Source organism: Diabrotica undecimpunctata, chromosome 6 (assembly GCF_040954645.1).
Source record: "Diabrotica undecimpunctata isolate CICGRU chromosome 6, icDiaUnde3, whole genome shotgun sequence".
In the NCBI taxonomy this organism is placed as follows: domain Eukaryota; kingdom Metazoa; phylum Arthropoda; class Insecta; order Coleoptera; family Chrysomelidae; genus Diabrotica; species Diabrotica undecimpunctata.
The window spans coordinates 64407578-64431157 of record NC_092808.1 but is presented as its reverse complement, the minus strand read 5'-3'; the positions used below and the strand labels follow the sequence as shown (position 1 = coordinate 64431157).

Sequence of the window (23580 nt, the reverse complement as noted above, 5' to 3'; positions counted from 1 at the left end):
GTAATATTGGCATAGGAATCAGCCTATTAAGAAATTAATTAGGCAGAAAAAGATTAATGATACTAGTGAATAGATTTGACTTTAAGCAAGTTACGATCATATTCTGTTATTTATCTGTTACGTCAAAACGATCAAATCTTTTGTGTCAAAATTTCGATTAAATTGTATAAATAATGGTCAGTGTATAGGAAAATAATAATTTATTTTATAAGCGGTTGGTACTTCTAATTCGAAGAAAAATGGTGTCATTCTAAAGAAATCTAAATTCGAATAGAAAAAGTAATTTAGAAATATATTATATTCCATAAGTTTCAATGTGAAATTACAAATGGGAATCATATAATTTTATCCCTTCTCTGTCCCTAAGGCTCGGGAACACAGAACGCGATCTATCGCGGCGGGCAGCGACATCTGACCGAGGCCGGCAGGCGATCTACTTGTATTACACAGTATGGCATCATCCAAGTCATACAAAGATATGTCACAGCGAGCCAGTCTTAGGGGTATATATAAAAGTATAAAATATAGTTATTTTATTATTATAATTATAACAACATTGTATAGTGCATATAGGTAAGGTATATTGCAACAAAAATAACACAAGAACTATGAAAACTAGAACGATTTTATTTTTAAAAAGAAATCAGTATAGTGTATCGCTTATAAAGATATCGCGTCCTATGTGATGTCCCCATATCGCAGATCACCGCGACGATCGCTGGATCGCTGCCCGCTGCGACAGATCGCTGTGTTGTCGAGCCTTACCTGAAATTGTTTTAAATGTGATGCTATTTCCGCATGCAAATCACGTATAAAACAGTCTTGGAAATAACTAGAACAGTACAATAATACTACACGGTATATTCGATAGTAGAAATGGTACAGGTTTTTAAGCACACTATGACTGAAAAATTGATAAATAGTACAGGTTCGCAAAGTAGAGCATGGTCTGTACCATACTGAAAATGAATAAAATTATTTGGGATAACTTGATCGCAAACTTCTATAGAGTATAAATCCATCTTATGACTCTACAGCCCAATTCGAGCCTTGGCCTCCCTAATCAAATCTCTCCATCCTTTCCGGTCTGTAGCAATTCTCCTCCACAATCGACTGCCAAGGACATTTCTGGCGTTATCATGTATGTCACTCTTCCATCCCTTTCTTGGTCCTCCTTCCAATAGGTCTCTTCCCCTGCATTCTTGCATTCAACAGTTTTTTTTTTGGAAGCCTATTTTCTTTTATCCTAAATACATGGCCTGTCCATGCAGTCTAGATGCTCTAGGTGAACAGACCGAGATTAAGGTGGTTCTTTATATATTTCGCCACCTATTGTTTTCCTTTCTCGTAAAAGTCCTTTTAGTACGTTCTTCATTACTCTCTGGAATATTGAGGATGCATTTTTGAGTCCTAATAGCATTCTGAGGTTTTCATAGTGGCCATTTTCAACGTTAAATGCAGTCTTCTGGATATCTTCTCCGGTCATTTTAATTTGATTGAATCCGCTGGCTAGATCTAGGATGGAAAAGTATTGGCAGCATCCTAGTTTGTCCACAATTTCTATTATATTTGGAATCGTATATCGCTCACCGATGGTTTTCTCGTTCACCTTCCTGTTGTCGACAGCTATTCGAAATTTAATTTTTCCGTAGGCATCTGGTTTCTTTGGAACGACCCAGATCGGGGATGATCAGGGTGATTGACTCGGACTGCTAATTACTTGATCGAGCATCGAAGTGATCTGCTTACGTACTTCTTCCTCATGGATGTGTAACCGATATCTATTGAAATTTAAAAAGATAAAATTTTAAGTTAATAGCTGAGTTAAATTCGGAAAAAATTGGAATTTCTATAAAATAATTTTGTGAATGATTCTGAAAGATTGAAGTAAATATAAATGGTTTTAAAATTTAATATTATTTTTGTAGAATTTATTGACTATATCAAGATTAAGGAAAGATTTAGTGGCTTCTATATCGATAAAGGGTTTAAGAGATGGGTCTTGAATTTTATGAATGTAATGGAGCTCTCTTTTGTCAGCATAGGAATGCAATTCTTGGCTTTCTTGTTCGTAGTAAGGATAATCTGGGTATATGTTAGTTTAAATACCTTCATCGTAATTGTTTTCCTCTTGTTGTTCGATATTAAAGAGTTCTTCTACGGTTAATTGGGGTTTTGTACATGTATAGTGTACAGTATACTTTTACTATAGGATGTATAGTGTATTTGTTGATTTTGTTGGAATCTAGGGTGTTGGAATGTCCCTCTTGGACCATTGTTAAATGGCTGTTGTTGCAAAAGCATTTGATTTGGCCTAAAGAATGGCTGTAGCCATTGGGGCTTGGGCACTTCAGCCAAGCGATCGTGTCATGAAGAAGTTCCATGCGTATTCTCCTTACGAAATGCCTATGGATAAGAAGCTTGAGGTAACAAGAGAGCACTTTCCGGACGGCAGATGTCATGGTGTATGGAGGGATGAAGAAGCTGAGCGAGCTGTACCCTTTACCATAGATGAACTTATCGAGGCATTGGGTTCACTGAAGACTCGTAGGTCCCCAGAACTAGATCAGATACCACCTGAGGCGGTGAAGGGTCTAGGACGTGTGGAACCTGCATGGCTTCTGGAACACATGAATGCACTGCTGGAAGCATAAACCTTTCCTGAGCCTTGGAGGACATCGAGGTTAATACTGCTTCCCAAAGCTAGGGAAAAGTATCGCCCCATCTGTCTGCTTCCATGCATCAGTAAGCTGTATGAAAGGATGCTGCGAGTTTGCATAGACGACATGATTGAGAGGTCAGGTGGTTTATTAAGGAGGCAATTTGGTTTTTGTAAAGGGAAAAGCACGATTGATGCAATCATGAGTGTACTCATGAAGCATTACTGAAGCATTGCGCAACAGAGGGGAATGAACATCGCTGGGCGGCTCTGCTGTTGTTTGATGTTAAGAATGCATTCAATACGTTGCAATGGAACGAGGTAATGAAGGCAATGGAGGAAAGAGAATGTCCTGGTTACCTGATGAATGTGGTGGCGGAGTATCTGTCCGAGAGAAGGATTATGGTGGAAAAGGGCACGATCGTGGACGTGACGGCCGGGGTACCCCAGGGATTTGTCTTGGACCCGACGCTATGGAATCTGGCATATGACGGGGTTATGCACTGTGAATACGGAGAGGGTACAACCCCCTTCGCATTCGCGGATGACCTCGCTGTACTGGTAGTGGCCCGGGATGAGCCAGATCTCAAATACCGGGTTCGAAACGCAGGCGGCGTCGTAAAGAAATGGATGACGCAGCACGGACTGAAACTTACGGCAGAGAAAACCGAAGCCATCATTCTGAAGGGGACAAGGAACAGGCAAAATATTGAATTAAAATGTGCGGGAGCATGTCTAACACCTAAGAAACAAGTAAAGTATCTAGGAGTGACATTGCACTAGAATGGAAAATGGGGAGAGCACGTGCGGGAGGTGGTCCGGAAGGCTGCGAATAGTACGGCTGCGTTGGGGAGGATGATGACGAACATTGGAGGACCCAAATCCGAAAGGAGGAGGGTCTTATACGGTGTTGTACAGTTGATCGTCCTCTACGCGGCACCAGTCTGAAGCGAGGCGGTAGAGATAACTGCCTGTAGGAGTCTCATGACACGAGTAGACAGAACAAATCTGTTGCGAGTGGCATGCGCCTACAGGACTGTGTCTGCGGCAGCCTTATGGACCATCACTGGATGTGTTTCGTTGCATGTTTTGGCGGTGGAAAGAAAAGAGCTTTATGAGAGAAGAGGTCCAAACCTTACTGTGGCCAAGAAAAGACAGAAAAGGGAAAGGTCAGTTGAAAGATGGCAAGAAGAATGGAACAACACGGAAGATGTGGCACAGTGGACAAAAATGCTGATCCCGAACATAAGAGATTGGATGGACTGTGGCCACAGGCGACTGGAATATTTCCTGACGCACGTGCTCACAGGACACGGGTGTTTTAGGGCCTACCTCTATAGGATCGGAAAGGCTGATACAGATGAATGCCTATACTGTGGATACTCAGACACTGTGACACATACGATGTTAGATTGCAGCAGATGGATAGTGGAAAGGAACAGAATGGAGAGAGAGAGACAGGTGTGAATTTTGTTACAGTGAGAGAAATGATTGAGAGAATGATTGAAAATAAATTAGTTTGGACTAACATACACAGCTATATCCGTGCAGTGATTAAGAAAAAGGAAGAGGAAGAAAGACTGCTAAACCAACGCTCAAGGTAAGAATGAATGATGCTGAAAGGTGAAGCTAGAAAAATGGGTCACACTGTATGAGTTGGAATGCTTGAGTCAGACTGTGGGGAAGAAGGAAATGCCCATCTGGAAATAATGCCGAACTAGGAGCGATGAGTGTCTTCTACGCGCTACCTGGAACTAGACAGGGAACCTCCTTGCTGATGAATAGAGTGTGGATGTGTATGAATGGAGAATGAATGAATAAAGGTAGTGATTCGGAAGTGATGCCGGCCTTACAGCGGCCATTCCGCTTCCGGATCGCTGGATGACAGAGGAGGGTCTGGTTTAGCAGGTAGGCGTTCGGCGTAGACTCGGTGACGAGAGAGCATTTTAAAATACCTCGGGAACTATCGCCGGGAGTACGAAGAACGAATCCTGCACTAAAGTTAGTCAGGCGGCGTCCTGGACTGAGATGTCTTTTGAAGATTCCAAACCACCCTCTATAAAGACGAAAAAAAGTGGTTGAGTTGCGTTTTTTCATGGAAGTGTTGGACATTTGGATGATTTTCTAGACAATTTACACATTGATCTTTTTTTATGTTCTTTTGTTTTGGACATTGAGACGATAGGTGATCGCCCACGCATTTTACACAGCGTGAACTCCTGAGGCAATAATTGTGTGTGTGGCCAACATGTTAACATTTTGGACATTGAGGTAGTTCCCTTTTCGGATGCGGAGGCTCAACTGTGACAATAGAGTTGAGTAATTTCGTGATATCATATATATCTTTATTATTAGTGTAAATAGTCAGTTCTATATTAAACAGAGTTCTTTCTTTGTGCCTCTTGGCTTAATGTTGGAGATGCTCACTGTTGTAAGTCCGTGCACTAGCAACGCTTTTTTAATGTCATCTGGATTAGTTAAAGGGTGTAAATTACGTATAACAACTCGGAATCCATGGTGTTGCTTTAGTTGGTAGGAATGGTACTAAATATTTTTTCTGCTAAAGATTTTACGATTCTTCAAGTCATCTTGAAATTAAGCTAGGATATTCAGCTGAAAAATTAATAAAATTATTTGGAACAATATCATCGCAAACTTCTATAGAGTATTAATAATAAAAGAAAAAAGGGCCATAAAAAATCTTTCATTGTCGTTATTGGAACAATCGTAAGAGGATATTTGCAGTTCTAGACAAACTTTTTTTTAAATTGGAATCAAAAACGAATTGGTATTAGGTCGACTCATGCTTTACAGTAGAGCTTTCAGTATAACACTAGAAATACTATGTGGTTATCAAATATTTAGTTAATATCAGTGACTATAAACATATACATATATGTATGTATGTGTACAAGACGAGCTGTGGTGGATAATTCCAATGATGAGAATAATGTGTCACACTTATTTCGATTATCTCGGGAGTGCTTTATAATATGTATATTCTTTACAGACCCATTAACAATTTTTTTGTATTTTTTTTTCTTTTTTTTTTCTTCTATCATATTCCATATTTAGCCTTTGTCTTTGTTGGTAGATTTTTGTTCCGGTTCCCCATCGAACAATTCATTATATTTTATTCACCTTATCATTAAATGTCCCTAAAAATATTCGCCATTGGTTTTTAATTGGTTGCAATTGTTATAAAATTTCTTTTTGAAATTTAGATCTCAAAATCACTGAAAATAAAGGTACATGCATCAATTTACATAAATAAAGCCCAATGAAAATTTGTTATTGCTAAGCTAACGTATGGGATGTTGAAACTATTAAATTGTTCCTATTCACTTTTAACTTACGCAAGCATATACAAATGTTGATTAATTGCGAACAGTTATTAACCAAACAACACTGTTTGATATATGTTTGTGCTACGGAAATCAATTTACAATATGGATCGTTATTAATAAGTATTATTATATTACAAAGTTATTTTTAACAGAATACTTACAAATCACTACAATAGAACATTTTAAAGGAATAATTAGTGTTTTTAATATTTATATTGGTTGTAATGTACTTAAAACTAGTAGCTTCACATTCTCACCGAACAAATTAATTCGTCTCATAGTCAAATTTCTTTCATTATTAAATCGGATAAACTTTTAGTTAATTTTTTGAAACTTAGAATTTGTCACTAAGAACAGTCTTAAGTTTGTCTATACGATTAGAACTTTATCATAATCGACATAATATCTTGAATTGTATTTGGCAAGATAATTTCACAAATCAGGATTATAAAGAAGCCTAGTAAATAAGGAATAAATAACAAAACTCAGAAATACTTCCAATCTACTAAAATTTCTGTAAATGGCACAGGTGACTAAAAGCTTATACATTAACATATTTCGCTCTACTTGGAGCTTATCAATCAGATAGTGGTAGTTTATGGTTACTAATATTGTTACATTATTTGAGAAGTCACACTGTGACCTAAAAGATCGATTGTGTCTCCTTTCTCAACGCATTCCTATTTGTTTTAGAAATTTTAACACATATGCTCCTAGATAGCGTGTTCTGAAGTTTCTAGTTTGTAGGGCACAGCAAATTGAGTACATATAAAGGGGTAATTCTTTACCGCACAGAATCTGCATTCTAGCATATCTACTACCTTTAGCGGTTTTAGTTACTTTCTCAAGTAGCCTCAAGTAGTAGCCCAGTAAAGTGCATGTAAGTGTTTCTGTTAGAATTACCAAATTATTTTGTCCTGGATTGTATGATAGAGATACCAAAATCATATGGTTTTAACAAGAAGGCGCTACATGCCAAACAGCTGATGCCACATTGGAGATTATGCACGAACAATTTGATTACATTATCATTTTACGTGGTGGTCATGTGAACTGGCTGCCAACACTGTGCAATTTAACTCCCTTAGATTATTTCCATACATAATAGCATAGAGATGTCTTTCAAACGATTGAAAAATTTCGAAGATATCTCACATTGACTGTTTCGTTTAAATTTGAATATAAAAAAATGCTTAATTGAAAGACCCTTTACACAACATAAATAATAGCCCGCTTTTTCTGTATAAGCTTGTAAATCTACTACCTTGACATGTCTCGCCCCATATTTAATGCTTCTTAGATATGTTCGATCGACGACAAACTCGAAGATAGAAAAACAGACCCCTTGCCCGCCCATATTTTTAACTACGGAGTAAACATAAAGTAAACGGAGTAGGTAGGTAACACACATACTTTGGATAGCAGGAAATAAAAAAAACTGGGTGTCTATACACAGAAACCTAAACCGAAAACTAATTCGAGAAACGAATTTATGTCATTCTACTTATTGTCATTAACTTTCTGTGTCATTGCGTCTATGTACTTGTGTTTACTCCATAGTAAGAAATATCAGTACAAAGCTTGACTCCGTCTTTACATTTATCTTTGATCTACCGGTATCTGATGAAGTTTAAGTAGAAAGAAATATGTCGTAATGTGATAAAGGCAAAAAGTTTTTAGAAACGAAAAGACATTCATCTTCATCATCTGTATATCATTTTGTATATAGCCTGTTTTATTTTGACAATTTTACCATATTAAGAATATCGTCTTTTTGTAAGTGCTACTGGATTTTGCTTACAATGTTTGATATCGTTTTGTAATTCCTTTGTCTTTGTATTGACGTCTCGTGTTTTTTAAAGCGAATATCATTGACGGGTTGTAATTTATTAAGTGTTGAATTTATTTGCATATTTTTCTTATATTATTTTTACAACTGTATTGGATATATTTTTTAAGAAATTTTCTTTATGGTTCTTTTTCTATCATTTATTTGCTCAATTATTTATTGTATGCCAAAAAACAAAATTATTTGTTGATTGAACTTTTACTATTGATATTTTAAATATTTTCAAAATAATCAATTTCGTTTAAATTAATTTTAACGACTTGATTAGTTTTGTCGACAATCAGTGTCGAAAAACTGCATTGTTAAGACATCAAAATTACAGAAGGTGGCCTTAAATTATTTTTAAAAGGACAAGATGGATATTAGTTAGCATAAATCGTTAAGTACCCTATTCATTATCTTCGTAGAATATTAGTGAGTAATGGCATCAGGAAAGTAGTAAATTGTTGCTGCTGCTCTAATGTTAATAGTAAAGTAAAAGTAAAGTTCGTGTAACCTTCTGGCTAAGGTCTAGTGTTAGGGTTTTCAGGTCGCGCAAGCGCCCCTAACATGACCTAACGACTACTTTCGTAGCCGGGACCGACGGCTTTACGTGCCCTCCGAAGCACGGTGGCAGCTCAGTTAAATTTGAAATTTTTAAATTTTTGTCGGTGCCGGGATTCGAACCCAGGCCCTCCAGCTTGTTAAGCCAGTAACATAGCCACTGAGCTACGGCTGCCACTAATGTTAATAGTATATATAGTAGATTAGTATTTATATGTGAAATAAGATGGTGAATTAAGCGGAGGAGGAGAGGGCGATATATGAAAATTCTACAAAAATTCTATAAAATTATGAAGTATAACCGAAGCGAATGAAACTGAAGATAAGCATTGTCGAAACACGCAGCAATAAATAAATGGAAAATCATGAAATGAGTTATCGACATTTTAAGAGGCTTGGAAACTGAAGAACAATAAGGGGAACTAATAGTAGGATTAGAAGATCTCTGGATGCAATTTAGTACAGTCTATTAGTTGAATTATAAGACCAGTTTGAGTTTATAACCAAGTTCTAAGTAATTAAATGATTGATGTAAGTCCACTAAAAGCATTGTTCTGCAATCAATTATTCGGAGAAATTGGGTTCTGTTATTATAATATATCGTAATATATATTATTCGGAATAAACCACGAATTATAAAATATTTGACGTATTTACTTTCGTATAATTTAAAATTCTTCAAAATGGATAAGTTTCAAGTAAAATAAATTGACAAAAATCTTATTTTAGTACGAGTATCAATTCTATGGAACAAATATTTCTTATATAAACTAATGAAGCTTGCAAAAACTTATTGCTCTTTTAGGAAATAGCAATTAGTGAACTATAAAGCAATCAGACTTTCTTAAATAGCAACCGGATAGAATTTACCATGTCAAATTGAAATGGGGACATAATTATATTATAGATATTAACAAAATGTACGCCAGTTCTACAACAAATTATGGAAAGATATTTAAATATATCTATATCATATATTTAAATATATGTCAAAATAAGATTCCAAAGTACTTAAATGGTACAGTATACTGAGTAATAATCGAAATAATCAATAGTGAGATAACTGCAACAGAGATAGAATGCCCTAGATGTTGTTAAGTACTAACGATGAACATAAGAAATATGGAAATAAGACGGGGAATACGAGAAAAAGTAATATTGACCTATATAGAATAGACTGAATTGTTTACAGACATGTAAGAATAGCCAGTCACAGCAAGTGGAATAAAAACAATAACAGACGGGAGACGGGAAATAAAATTGCAGAAAGTTGGAAGAACTTGAGTAAAGCTAGGAAGAGAAAACTGTAATGGTTTTAAATACATAAAATATATAACACAACTACCCATATATATATATATATATATATATTCCACAGGAATAACAAATACATGTAGCTTCTTGTTTTTGTAAAATTTGGCGATACTTCTTGCGTCAGACGCTTAGCATGGACAAAACTATTGTTACAAACTATGTCGTCTCATTAAACTCTATGGATAAGTTCTGTTCTCCAGCAAGTTTCTTCAGCGAGTCTGCGAGTTTACTGATTTCTCCTGGCTCAATACTTGTTTTACCGTTGTAGTTTCACCTTATGTTACTAGGCATTTTAGATTTACAAAGGACAGTGTGAACAAAATAAGTCCTGACCCATTCCGATTTACATATTGTTAGTATTACACATTCAGTGAACGAAATTTCGACCACTTTAATAAGGTCGCGCTCGCTAAGTATGGTCACAATAAAAACATCTGACTGTCTTCTGCAAATGTTATAACATCTCTCCTATACGAAACTTTGTTTTTATATGTAATGAAAATTTTAATAACTGACCTAAAAAGGATTTTATCTGATTCTAGAAAGGATCTATTTGATTATTTCACTGAAAACCAGAAAAAAATATAATTACTTAGGCACACAAGTTCTTAACAGCGAAAAGAATTAACACACTTTCATTACTTCTAGAACAAATGATACTCGACATATCGCAAAATTAAATTCAGTCGTTTGGAAAATAATATAATAGAACAAATCTTCATATTTATGATTTTAATAATTTTCTACCTTATTTTTCATTCTAAGAGAAATAACTGTTTTTAGTAACATACGCCAGTAATCACACATACTTATGTTACCTACATTAACATGTCCGTAACATAATACATTTCAATTTACCATCCAAAAAAAACCCGTATAATCAATACGAGCCAGATGCAGAGCTTCAATTAAATGAAGTCCAAGTTAAAAAAGTTTACAAAATTACATATTGGGGAACTGTCATGACGGACGGACTAGATCCAGACATAGAAATAAAGAATAGCAATTACTAAAACCACTTTTCTGAAAATAAAGATATTTCTTTGCAATAATCATCTTAGTTTAGAACTAAGACAATGGTTAAGTGCTATATTTGGTCTATACCTTTGTATGAAGCAGAAGTGAGGACACTAAAAGTATCAAGTATAAACAGAATTGAAGCATTGGAAATGTGAATTCATAGACGGATGCTGAAGATACCTTGCACAGCAAGAAAAACTAATGAGGAAATACTAAGTAGAGTAAACAAAAATAGAGAATTACTAAAAACTGTTAAACATCGGAAAATATTTTACCTGGGACATATAGTGAGGGGAAATTGATATAGCACATAACAACTGATTCTTAAAGGCAAAATAGAAGGCCGTAGAGGTGTAGGAAGGAAACAGGTTTTTTGTTAAGAAACATTCATGCATGAACTGAGATATCAAATGCAGCACAATTATTTCAGGTGGCAGAAGATCAAGAAGATTTCGCAGTGGTGATCGCCAAAGTCGAATAACTGTGATATGGCACGTGAAGAAGACGAATAAGCAATTTCATGGCATTACCTGGAAGTAGTGGAAGAATATTTTTGGAAATGTGATTTATTTTTGCTGGGAGATTAATAATATTACAGGAATTAATATTAAACTCAACAGTCTTCCGGGTTAAACCGCGTCGATTACCATTGGGCCGAGCTTTCGACTTCCTCCTTCAGGGCTTCCGAGGTCTAAGTCTCCCGAAACCCCAGACACTACTACACTGATTACTAATCAATGCATTACTGGTGCTGGGAATAGAGGACGGGTCATTTATGCAGTCGATTGTAACGTGGCTTGGGTAGTGGTTGGCGTGGGGGCCAGCGTGGTATTGGCGCGGGGGTTATCGCGAACATTTCTGACAGTAGGATTTTGATTGACGGGTGAAGCGGACGGTATTTTCTTTAATGAGGGGTCTCCAAGTCAAAGGTAATCGTATGCCGTCATCTCTTTTATTGAAACAATTTGGCCTTTTTTCAACTGCTATGGCTTCTCGAATAATTCTTGTTTATAAAAGCGAATGGGGGCTATGGTTCTGGAGTTTTTAAAATCAATTTTGTGACCTGTATGAAGATGGTGCTGAGCTAGAGTCGTAGTTGAAATTGAGTCGAAATTGCGACCAAATTGCGAGAAATGGAATGTTTCGAGAATGCTATTTTTGAATCCTACGACATGTTTTTCCTATATAGAATCCGGGGCAGTCTGCACAAGGAATTTTATAAACTCCGTGTTGTTCATTTGGAATGCTGTCAGTAACAGCTTTGATGTAAGGAAGCATAGCTTGCGTATGATGGGTATTTGGGTTGAGATTGAGTGGAAGATTGATGTCTGCGGATGCTCCTATTGATGTGATTTTCGCGGTACCTAACCGTTTTGGATGAGTGCTTGTTTTAAAATAGAGAGCTCAGCGGGTCTACTTGCATGATCACAACGGCGTATTGATCTAAAAACAAGCAACAAGCTAACAACAGAGTGATGAAAACCTTGGGATTGGTTTTTCTTTATAATAACCGAGAAACAGTAGGGATGAATCATCTTATCGACCGTCTAATAAGTAAAACTAGTGAGAGGGATATCAGGTTTTTCGGTAAAAAAAAAGACGATTCTATTATCTCTTCAAACTCGATATTTCGCTAATGTTTATTGGCATCATCGGCAGCGCACTAAAATTATTATTTGTTTGTAATATGTCGTTCCTGTTAAATATTGTTAAAACTTCGATAAACAGATGTACATAAATCTTACCTGGCTGTATTGTACTTACTCTTTGACCATGTTTATAGTCAAATATTTTAAAAACAATAAGTACTGTACGAGTATACTTTGGTTGTTCAGATAATGTCTATACATATTTCTTGGTAAGAGTTCAAGCGCGGTTATTAGGTCATAACTGAAATGAAGTGTAAAGAATGAAACCGTTAGGCAAACGAAAAACACAATGTGCTAAATTATTGGTGGTATGACCTAGAGTTTTGTTGGTAAATATGAGTACAAGGTAATTCTAGAGCAACAATCGGTCAATTATTTCAAATTTTGATGAATAAAAAAATAATCGATAAATATATACATATACTATAACATTTAAAGCCAGGATTTTATACGTAGGTTTATATATATATATATATATATATATATATATATATATATATATATATATATATATATATATATATATATATATATTATACATGTGTATATTTCTGATTAAGTTGATTTTATGATTTTAGTGTATACTGGATTTATATCGTTTTGCCAGCCTTTATTTTTTCCTTTGTATACAGTTAATTCGATAATAGATAATAATTATTCTCAAAATGTTTCGAAAACAGCAAAAGTCCGTACGCTATATAAAACAAATGGACATTGTGATTGTACAAGATATAATTTCTAAATCAATGTTTCACTTGCAATAAGTAAATGAACTTGAAAGACATCGATGTAATTAGTATTTCACCACAGAAACCAATTATTGTGTAATTATAATTGTACCAATATTGATTTGGATTTAAATAAGGCTGTTACAGACACTAAACTTGCAGTAATTGAAAAAAGAAATTAAAAATTTATTTTATATAGAAAAAGCTTTCAGTATTTTGTATAATAAAGGTATATACATATCATCACTTAAATAATTTCACTTAAAAAATTAATTTAAATAACATTGCTATTGTTACTATTTTATTTATTTATTTTTTCAGTCTCTAGTAGTATGCCTGTCGTGTATTTCATTAGCAGTAGAAGTTAAACACAAATCCTCACATTCAGCTGCTCAGGGACATGGACAGGATAATAAAGGTTTGGATTTTCTTAATTTATATATTTTGCTTATATAGGGATATATAAGTTTATTTCTCTAATTACGTTTTCCATATGACTCTAGTTTAAATAACCTATTCCATTTTCCATGTAAATGTTATAAAGTTTACAAATAAATATGGTCGTATAATAAATCATATGTGGGATATACAAAAAACTAGATGGCGATATTAGTAAAACCCCATTTAGTTTCAGAAATAACCTGGGAACCAGGGGAGCATTATTTGCGATCAATGTACTAATATAATGGTGTAGAGACATGAACGTTGATATTCATATCTGTTTTGTTAACAAACTATCAAAAGGTGTTTACTAAAGTAAAGCATGATCAACCAATTAAAAAGATTAGAAAACAAAAACTTGACATTAGCGATAGAAGAATAGAAAATAATTTTACTGATGTCAAATAGCAGCTATTAGGGCACGTTGTGAATTCTCTGAAGCAATAGAAATCTAACGAGGATGTAGACAAGGTTACATACTATCCCCATTACTATTTAATTTATACTTAGAGTATACTTTCAGTCGAAGCTTTAACCACGTGGATTTCTGTAAGTAGAAAATTAATTAATAATAAGACGACAGGCTGACGATATAATTCTAATCGCTAGGAACCCAAAAGACCTACAAGACCTGGTAGAAAAAAAATAGCCGCAGCCACTACGGACTGAAGCATGAATATAAAAAAACTAATATATATATATATATATATATATATATATATATATATATATATATATATATATATATAGGTCCTTTTTTAATTTTTCCCTAAGCATGCCTAGTATCTTCTAAAAATGCTCTCCATCTCTCCATCTCTCTACTTGGTCATTTGTTGTAGTAAGTAATTCGCCTGCCATGCATCTTACAATGTTTTAACAGTTGGGCCCATTTTTTGTTAGTCGTCTAGTAATTTGGTATAGCTCTCTAATTCTGTTGTATTGTGCAGCTTTTTCAGCGTGTTTTGCCAGTTCTTCAGCCCACCTTCTTTTGTCTCTTCTTGCATTTCTTTTAACTGCTTTATTTATTATTTCATATTCTTCTTGTCGGTTCTCTCTTTCTTCTACAGTTCTTGCTTGAAAAATATCTTTCTTTTGCTGTTTTCTTTCCTCGATAAGATTCTTAGTTCCATCTTCTTTAATAAAGTTAATATTGCTTTAAAACTGTTAGTGGAAAAAAAAACAATCGGATATAATAAACCAGCCTGTAAGTGCTTTTTGGGTTTAATAAAAGCATTTGATTTAATTAAAGTTAATAACCAAATTTATCTGTTCTCAAGTAGAAAGGGAGTAGAAAATATTATCGACACATAATCTGATTATAAATGGGTGGTGAATACATCAAAATTTTCTCTCGGATTATGTAAATTAAAAATTAAGGTAAATAGGTTAGCCGAGAAACAAAATGTCTAACTAAGCAATTCCAAAAAGTTTATAACCCATTAATCGTGGCATATGGATATAATATTCGCTACACTCATGTATGAATGAAAATTTACATTCTTTAATCAATTAAAAGAAAAGAGCCAATATTACCATTTTTCTTGGTACATTTTATGTCTTTTAGGTGGACAAGTTGTTGTAAAAAAACATGGAAGTTCAAGTGGAAAAAGTAGCAAACATGATGAGGCACATGCCAATAAAGGTCAAGAACTACAAGATTTACACAAAACGTCGCACTTAGAAAAAGGTGGAAAAAAAACATCCCACAATGAAGAGGGTGGTCATCAATCAGCTAAACACAGTAGTGGAGGATCCCATCATGGCTTAAAGTACCAAGAAGGGAAGAAACATAAGAAAGCAAATTACTTGAAAGTAAGTATTTATATTTATACATAATAGATGAAAATTTTAAACTCGTTGCCTTTATTTATATGCTATCAGCGCTCCCAATTACATTTTTCCATTAATTTCTATCTTGCGTCATACCACTAATAATCCCCTTTACCGACATTTCCTGCTTAAGCGTCTCCCCTTAGATCTTCTTTGGACTTTTCATCCTATTCCTACCAGGAACTTGCAGATCAGCAATTCTTCCTATTGGGTGATTCACGCCTCGACGATGAACATGCCTGAATCATTTAACCTATGCACTCTCACGTTGAAATCAATTGGTGTCACCCCTAGATTTCCATTAATATACTCTTTCTTAATTTTATTATTTTTTATTGTCATTATTTATTATCACTTCACTCATCCATCTAAGCATTCTCATTTGCTTCACATGCATTCATTATTCCTCCTTATCTTTAATTGCCCAACAATCAGTTCCGTACATTATGGCTGTTCTTATGACAGATGCATAGAATTTTTCCTTCGGGTTCATTCTAATATTTCTGTCACACAAAAAAACAATTTATTTCCTTTCATTTCATCCATTCAACCCTAATTCTACTGCATGCGTGTCCATATACTTCCTCTGTAATACCGATTATAAATACATAAAACTCTTATTTTTTACTATTTATAGTTATTATTTTACTGGTAATAACTCCTTTTTATCATCAGCTGCCTTATAATGAAGATTTCATTTATTTTTGATCTGCCTTGCATAAAACCAAACTGATTACCAGATATTTCGGTTTCTTCGCGTATCAACCTATTATTTACTCTCTCTCATATTTTCGTGGTGTAACTAAGTAGTTTATTGGTCCTGTAATTTGTGCATTGCTGTATATCTCCTTTGTTTTTCTAAACTAATATAATGTATCTCCATTTGCTTGAAATTTGTCCCACTTCCATATTTATAATAAATCAGCCTGTTAGCCAACTTGTTCCTGCCTTTTCTAAATTGCTCCAAACTTCCCAGGAATATGATTTGGTCCAACTTTCTTAAACAACTTCTCCGTTAACTTAATTGAGTTTCTGTCAAATTATTCATTTAATGTCTGTCAATTATTGTCAAAGTACCTTTTTCCATCTCTTTTTGAATCCTTTTTGTGAACTAATAATTTATTATTTTAATCTATCTAACATCCAATTTGATTAAAATCTTTTGCTTTCTTCATTCTATGTTTAGCTATTTTATATATCTTTACTTAACCCTCTATTTTCTGGCCACTGATTATATATTCTTTTTTCTCTTTATTTTTGTTTTAAACTTCATTTAACCATTCTTCTTCTTTCTTCTTCTAATGGCGCTACAACCCTTTGTGAGTCTTGGCCTGCTTAACAATGTTCTTCCATTCTGCCCTGTCGGATACTTTCCTTCGCCACTGCCTGATGTTCATGGTTTTAAGATCCCTCTCTACGTCGTCTATCCATCTTTTACGGGGCCTTCCTCTTGTTCTGTTTCCTTGGGGCTTCCATCTCTGGACTACTTTTACAGCTCGATTATCTGGCATTCTTTCTAGGTGACCAAGCCAGTTTAGTCTTTGTGATTTTACAAATCTGACAATATCTGCGCTCTGCATTAGTTCATCCAGCTCGTGGTTCATTTTAATTCTCCACGAACTATCGCTGCATTGGGTTGGTCCAAATATCTTCCTTAGTATTTTGCGCTCAAATATTCTCAGTTGATTTTCATCAGTGGTTGAGAGGGTCCACGTTTCACATCCATATGTGACCACTGGTCTAATTACTGTTTTGTAGATTCTCAGCTTAGACTCACGATTCAGTAACTTACTTTTCATTAAGTCTTTGTATGCATAAAAGCACTTATTACCGCTAAGAATCCGTGCTTGTATTTCTTGACTGATGTTGTTGTTGTCATTTATTATTGAGCCTAGGTAGGGAAAAGTGGAGGCATATTTGTAGGAATCATTGTCTACCTTCAGATTCTCATGTTCATTCAATTTTGTGCACTCCATATATTTTGTTTTGTTTTCATTTATATATAGACCAAACGTAGCAGCTTCTCGTTTCAGTTCTATGACTTTTTCGCTCAATACCCTTTTGTTGCGGCTTATTATGGCAACATCATCCGCATATGCGCATATTTGCATATATCTTGTATTAATACAGCCGTTTACATCCAGTTTTCTAACAACAGCTTCTAAAGTTAGATTAAAAAGTGTTGTTGATAAGGCATCCCCTTGTCTAACTCCATTTTCAATATCAAAGGCCTGCGTCATATCTCCATCTATTCTCACCATAGCTTTGGAACCCTCCAGAGTCATTCGTATAAGTTTAACCAACTTATTGGGTATCCCTAACATAGATAGTTGACTTAACATCTTTTGTCGATCTACTCCATCAAACGCCTGTTTGAAATCGATATACAAGTTGTAAATAGGTATGTTATATTTAACACATTTTTCATGTATACCTCTTAACATATGTATTTGGTCTATAGTTGACCTCTTTGGTCTGACGCCACATTGGTATTCACCAATAATCTCCTCCGAAAACGATTCCAGGCGGCTATATATAATTCCTGATAATATCTTGTAGATGACATTTAAAACTGTTATGCCCCTATAATTTTTGCAGAGTCGTTTGTCTCCCCCTTTGTACATAGGAAGTATGATTCCCACTTTCCAATCTTCTGGGATGACTTCTAGTGTCCATATGCGGTCGATTAGTTTATGGATACGCCTCCATAGCGCATGTCCACCATTCTTTATCAGTTCTGCAGTTATTCCATCTGTGCCAGGTGCTTTGTTATTTTTTAGATGTTTTATGACGTTTATCGTTTCTTCCAATGTTGGTTGCTCAACTAGTTTTTCTGCTGTGTGGTGAATTATCTCTTCATCTTCGTTTTGTTCTTTTTCTGGGTTTAACAGCTCTTGAAAATGCTCCTTCCACCTTTTCATTATTTCCTCTTTCTCGCTGATAATTGCCCTATTTTTGTCCTTGCAAACTGTTGATCTTGTTATGTATCCTTGGGTGCATTGCTTGATTTCCTTGTAAAATTTTCTAGCCTCTCTTCTGTTATTATAATCTGTAATTTGTTGTATTTTTCTATTCAACATTTCTCTCTTTTTCCTTCTGCATATTTTCTTTGCATCTTTTCTGAGTTCTTCATATACCTTTCTATTCGATCGGGAATCCCTTTGTAGACATTTCTGTCTAGAACTCTTATTTTTTACTATTTATAGTTATTATTTTACTGGTAATAACTCCTTTTTATCATCAGCTGCCTTATAATGAAGATTTCATTTATTTTTGATCTGCCTTGCATAAAACCAAACTGATTACCAGATATTTCGGTTTCTTCGCGTATCAACCTATTATTTACTCTCTCTCATATTTTCGTGGTGTAACTAAGTAGTTTATTGGTCCTGTAATTTGTGCATTGCTGTATATCTCCTTTGTTTTTCTAAACTAATATAATGTATCTCCATTTGCTTGAAATTTGTCCCACTTCCATATTTATAATAAATCAGCCTGTTAGCCAACTTGTTCCTGCCTTTTCTAAATTGCTCCAAACTTCCCAGGAATATGATTTGGTCCAACTTTCTTAAACAACTTCTCCGTTAACTTAATTGAGTTTCTGTCAAATTATTCTTTTAATGTCTGCCAATTATTGTCAAAGTACCTTTTTCCATCTCTTTTTGAATCCTTTTCGTGAACTAATAATTTATTATTTTAATCTATCTAACTTCCAATTTGATTAAAATCTTTTGCTTTCTTCATTCTATGTTTAGCTATTTTATATATCTTTACTTAACCCTCTATTTTCTGGCCACTGATTATATATTCTTTTTTCTCTTTATTTTTGTTTTAAACTTCATTTAACCATTACTAGATCTTTTTATTCTTATACTTGTTTCCTGAAGTTTTTTCAAGTGCTTCTATAGCAGTATCTCTAATAAACTGACCATATTTTTCCAAATTTTATTAGGTTTCCTTTCATATTCCAGCACATTTTTTTGCTATTTTTATCATAAATCAACCTTTTTATTCTTTTAATATTAACCATTTGATTTTTGCGGTCTTCTCCGATATTTTGGTTTAGTTTCGCTTTTTTACTTTGATATCCAGCACAATCAACTTATGTTGTTGGCTCACAGTCTCACTAACTATTTACCTCGCAGTCTTTATTTTCACGTATATCTTCTTTTCTTGTTATGAACTACTCTATAACTAAACAATTCTAGAAAAACATAAGAGCAGGATAAATGAAATGGAGATAAGACACCTCAAAAGATATTTGGAAAGACAAGATGGGATAGCAACGAGACTATTAGGAGAATGGTCAACCAATAACCATAAAATAGCAAAGAGACAAATGAATTGGTATAGGCATGTGATGAGGATTCAAACCAACAGAATTACACGAAAAGTTGATGAAGCAAAGAACATCGTAAACATAAAAGAAGGCAGACCAAGAAAAAAAAAATGGATAGAGCATGTAGTAGAGGCGGCGAAAGTTAAACAACAGTCACTCGAGGAATTGAAAATAGTGGCAGGATAGAAAATAATGTAAAGGTAGGTAAATAGAAAGTACAACAGCTAGTCCAAATCCGACACCCTGTTAGGATAAAAGGAAAGGGAGAAAGAAATAAAGAAAGAACTTTTCTATTAGGGAATGTTTTTGTCACTTTTTGTATGTAATAAGTTGACTTTCCCTTTTTTGATAGAATATGTTAACACTTGCCCTATCTAATGCTGTTACTAATTTCAGCATATTATCTCCAGCTTCATTTCTGGTTCTAAAGAAAATTGTACTGCGTACTACTGTAACGTAATATTTTTGCCTACCACATAGGGTATTGCTATAAGGGGTTGAACGGCACTTAGGGTTTATTTGGAGTAGCTGGATCGTGGATAAGTTAAATGGTAAGGGAGGTGGATTGGGGCAACTACTATAAGAAGGATCTCTAGGTATTTAAAATAAGAACGCCGCTTCGAGGTGATAAATTATAACGATTACAACTAGTTGTAGCTATTGAAATAATCATTAGAAATGCAATATATATCTTTTTAAATGAAACTTAAAACGGAACTTTTTTTCTAAATAAATAAAAAAAATGATTTAGAGAAATAAATCAAACATTTATTGTTTTCTCACCACAAACAGTAACAAAAATAAATGGCACAAATTACTAGATTAATAGTTACAAAGATAAATACCAAAATAACAAAGAAACACTTACTTTGTTCTATCTGTTTACAAACTCTGTTTAGAAGTGGGAGGTGCTACAAAACTTACAAAGAAATTGGTACAAATAAAGAAATATCTTTAAAATGAAACTATTCATAGAGAGGTTAACCTACTTTAAAAAACCAAAACAAATTAATATCAAAAATAATAAAACGAGTTGTCATATGTCAAAATTAAATTTAAAACAGAACAATTAAAATGACAGCTAAACACGCCGTAAGACATATATTTTTAATTATTACAAATTCTTTAATTTTATTGAAAGCAATTATTAATATAAAAAACGTCTATTTTTACTTTGAAATTTAAACACAAAAAAAGTTACCTTGATTGCACTAAATTGCACTTTAAAAGATTTCTGGGATTATTTTCTCTGCCACACGGTCAAATCCATCTCCAAACTGTGAAAGATGCTCTGAGATGGCTTCTTAGGACAAATACAAACTTGAGGTTGAAAGTTTTGAACACAAACTTTGGACTGGGTTTCTTAAACAACAAGAACAGGTAGAATTAGACTGCAACTACACATTGAACTTTACAATTAACTGCCACTACACACTAGATTTCCATGAAAAGGGGCGAAGAACGAGAAACAAAATACAAATTCGACGTAGAATTTGGACTAAACGTCGGAAGCAGTTGTCCCTGACAACGCCTCAGCGAGAGTGAGTAAATTCTTAAAAATCATTCGTTTCTCAACTTATTATAAACAAAACTCTAAACGGGAATATTTACTTAAAACGCAGTATCGAGCGGCTGAACAATCAAAGAATACCGAGGAAATAACCATCTGTGCAATAATAAACAAACTCTAAAATGGCTTATTTTAACTCGGCGACGCTAAGATTATTTTTGGGTATTTTAACTTGTACGAAAGGGAAGGGAAATACACTGAAATTACTCTTCGGTGTTTTAATACATATACGAGGGGATTTCAATACATACTGAGGAATTTTAAACATGCTACACTACTACTACATGTACTGCGTCATATCCTCCCTTGGATTGGCCCACATGTTTATAAAATTACCTTCTACTATGACTCTCTCCTCTGAGGGAGGATTAGAATATTATTCAGTATTTCTCCCAATTGATTATTCTCATCCAAACCACTGACATTATTCTATCACTCATTCCTACAACTTGTACTGCATTTGCTTACTTGTCTCTATCAGCAATTATACTGACTCCATTAATAGTGTTAGATATTTATATGTTTAATAAATACTTAATGCTATTCCTTAATTCAATATCAAGGATTTAGTATTATTTTCATCGTCATCATCATCAACCTGTATTCGTCCACTGCTGGACATAGGTCTCTTTCTATCTGTCTCTGTCTTGTGCGGCTTGCATCCAGTTATTGCTAACACGCTTCAGGTCTTCAGTCCATATAGTTGGTGGGCGTCCTCTTCTTCGTATTGCTTTGTGCCTTAGTCTCCACTCTAAGATACATCTGGCGCTCCGTAGCCATCTGAGTTCCGCGAATTTTATTAACTACCTTTTTTGTGAGTGTTAACGTTTTCGCTCCATAAGTAAGTACCTACAGATAACACACATTGGTCAAATATTTTCCTTTTGAGGCATATGGGTAGATCCAATTTAAATACATAGTTTAATTTACCAAACGCTGCCCAGGCTAATCCTATGCGACGTGGGAGCTCACATGCCTGGTTATCTCTGCCCAACCGAATTTCATGTCCTAGGTACTTATACGATGTAGTCTACACAATATACCTTCCTTTAGCAACAGATTAGTCATTATTTGCGTCTTGTTCAAATTAATCTTTAGTCTGTTTTCCAAGGAAGCGTGATATAATTCTTCAATCATTACCATTGCATCATCCATACGATCGGCTATAAGGACGATGTAATCTGCAAATCTCAAATGACTGAGCTTCTCTCCATTTATATTGATATGCTCGTTCAGATGTGCCTTCTTACAAGTATGTTCTAAAAGCATCGTGAATAGTTTTGGAGAGACTGTGTCTGCTTGCCGTACTCCTCGCTGTATACAGAATTTATTTGTTTCTTGTTCAGATACTCTTACGCTAGCTGTGGAATTTTGGTAGATATATTTGATTATGTTAGTGTAGCGATGGTCTATTCGGCATTCTGTCAATGCTTTTAACATTTTCTGATGGCTTATGGTATCGAATGCTTTCTCGTAGTCGACAAATATCAGTGCCAATGGTTTGTTGTATTTTGCAGACTTCTCTATCAGATTCTTTATCACCAGTAAGTGGTCGTTAGAGCTGTATCCCGATCTAAATCCATCTTGTTCTCTAGGCCGATAGAAGTCTAATATAGCGTCCAGTCTTTTTTTGATAATTTTTGTAAAAAGTTTATATATGTGTGAAAGCAAACTGATAGGATGGTAGTTTTTTAAATCTTTTATGTCTCCTTGCTTGTGTCATAAAATAATGACTGCATTATTCCATTGAGAAGGACTTTTTCCTTGGTAGATGCATTCGGTGAAAAGCTTGGCCAAAGCCTGGATAATTTTATTTCCACCTAGTTTGATCGCTTCGATCACTAATCCGTCATCGCCAGGGAATTTGTTATTTTGCATTTCTAAAAGTGCCGTTTTGATTTTGTATGGAGTTATTTCTCGCATTAATTCCAATCCCTGGTTTGTGTTTTTGGGCAGGAGCTGATCTTGTCTTTCGTCGGTGCTGTCATACATTTCGCGATAAAAGGATTCGACAACTTCAATGATTTTGGTTCTATCAGTAGTAATGTTTCCATCTTTGTTTTTATTGTGTACATATTTTTGTTGCCGATGTTGTTGGTATTTCGCCTCAACACTTTTAAACTTTTGTTTCTTGAATTATTTTAGTTATTTCTCTTGTATTGTTTTTTCTTACATCTTTTCGGATTGACCGGTGGATATCTTTATTTACTTTCTTCATTGTTGTGTAGTTAGAGCCATATTTTTCCGTCAGCTGTCTTCTTTTTGGCTTAGTTTTTCTTTATGGGTCAGAA

General features: G+C 34.5%; 1 protein-coding gene across 1 annotated transcript in view; it reads left to right on the top strand.

Moving 5' to 3' along the window:
- Positions 1-23580, top strand: part of LOC140443475 (uncharacterized) — a 54013-nt gene that overhangs the window by 18428 nt on the left and 12005 nt on the right. The window contains exons 2-3 of the mRNA XM_072534764.1: positions 13431-13527; positions 15115-15362. Of these exons, the coding sequence (XP_072390865.1) occupies positions 13431-13527; positions 15115-15362 (345 nt within the window). The remainder of the gene's footprint in view (positions 1-13430; positions 13528-15114; positions 15363-23580) is intronic.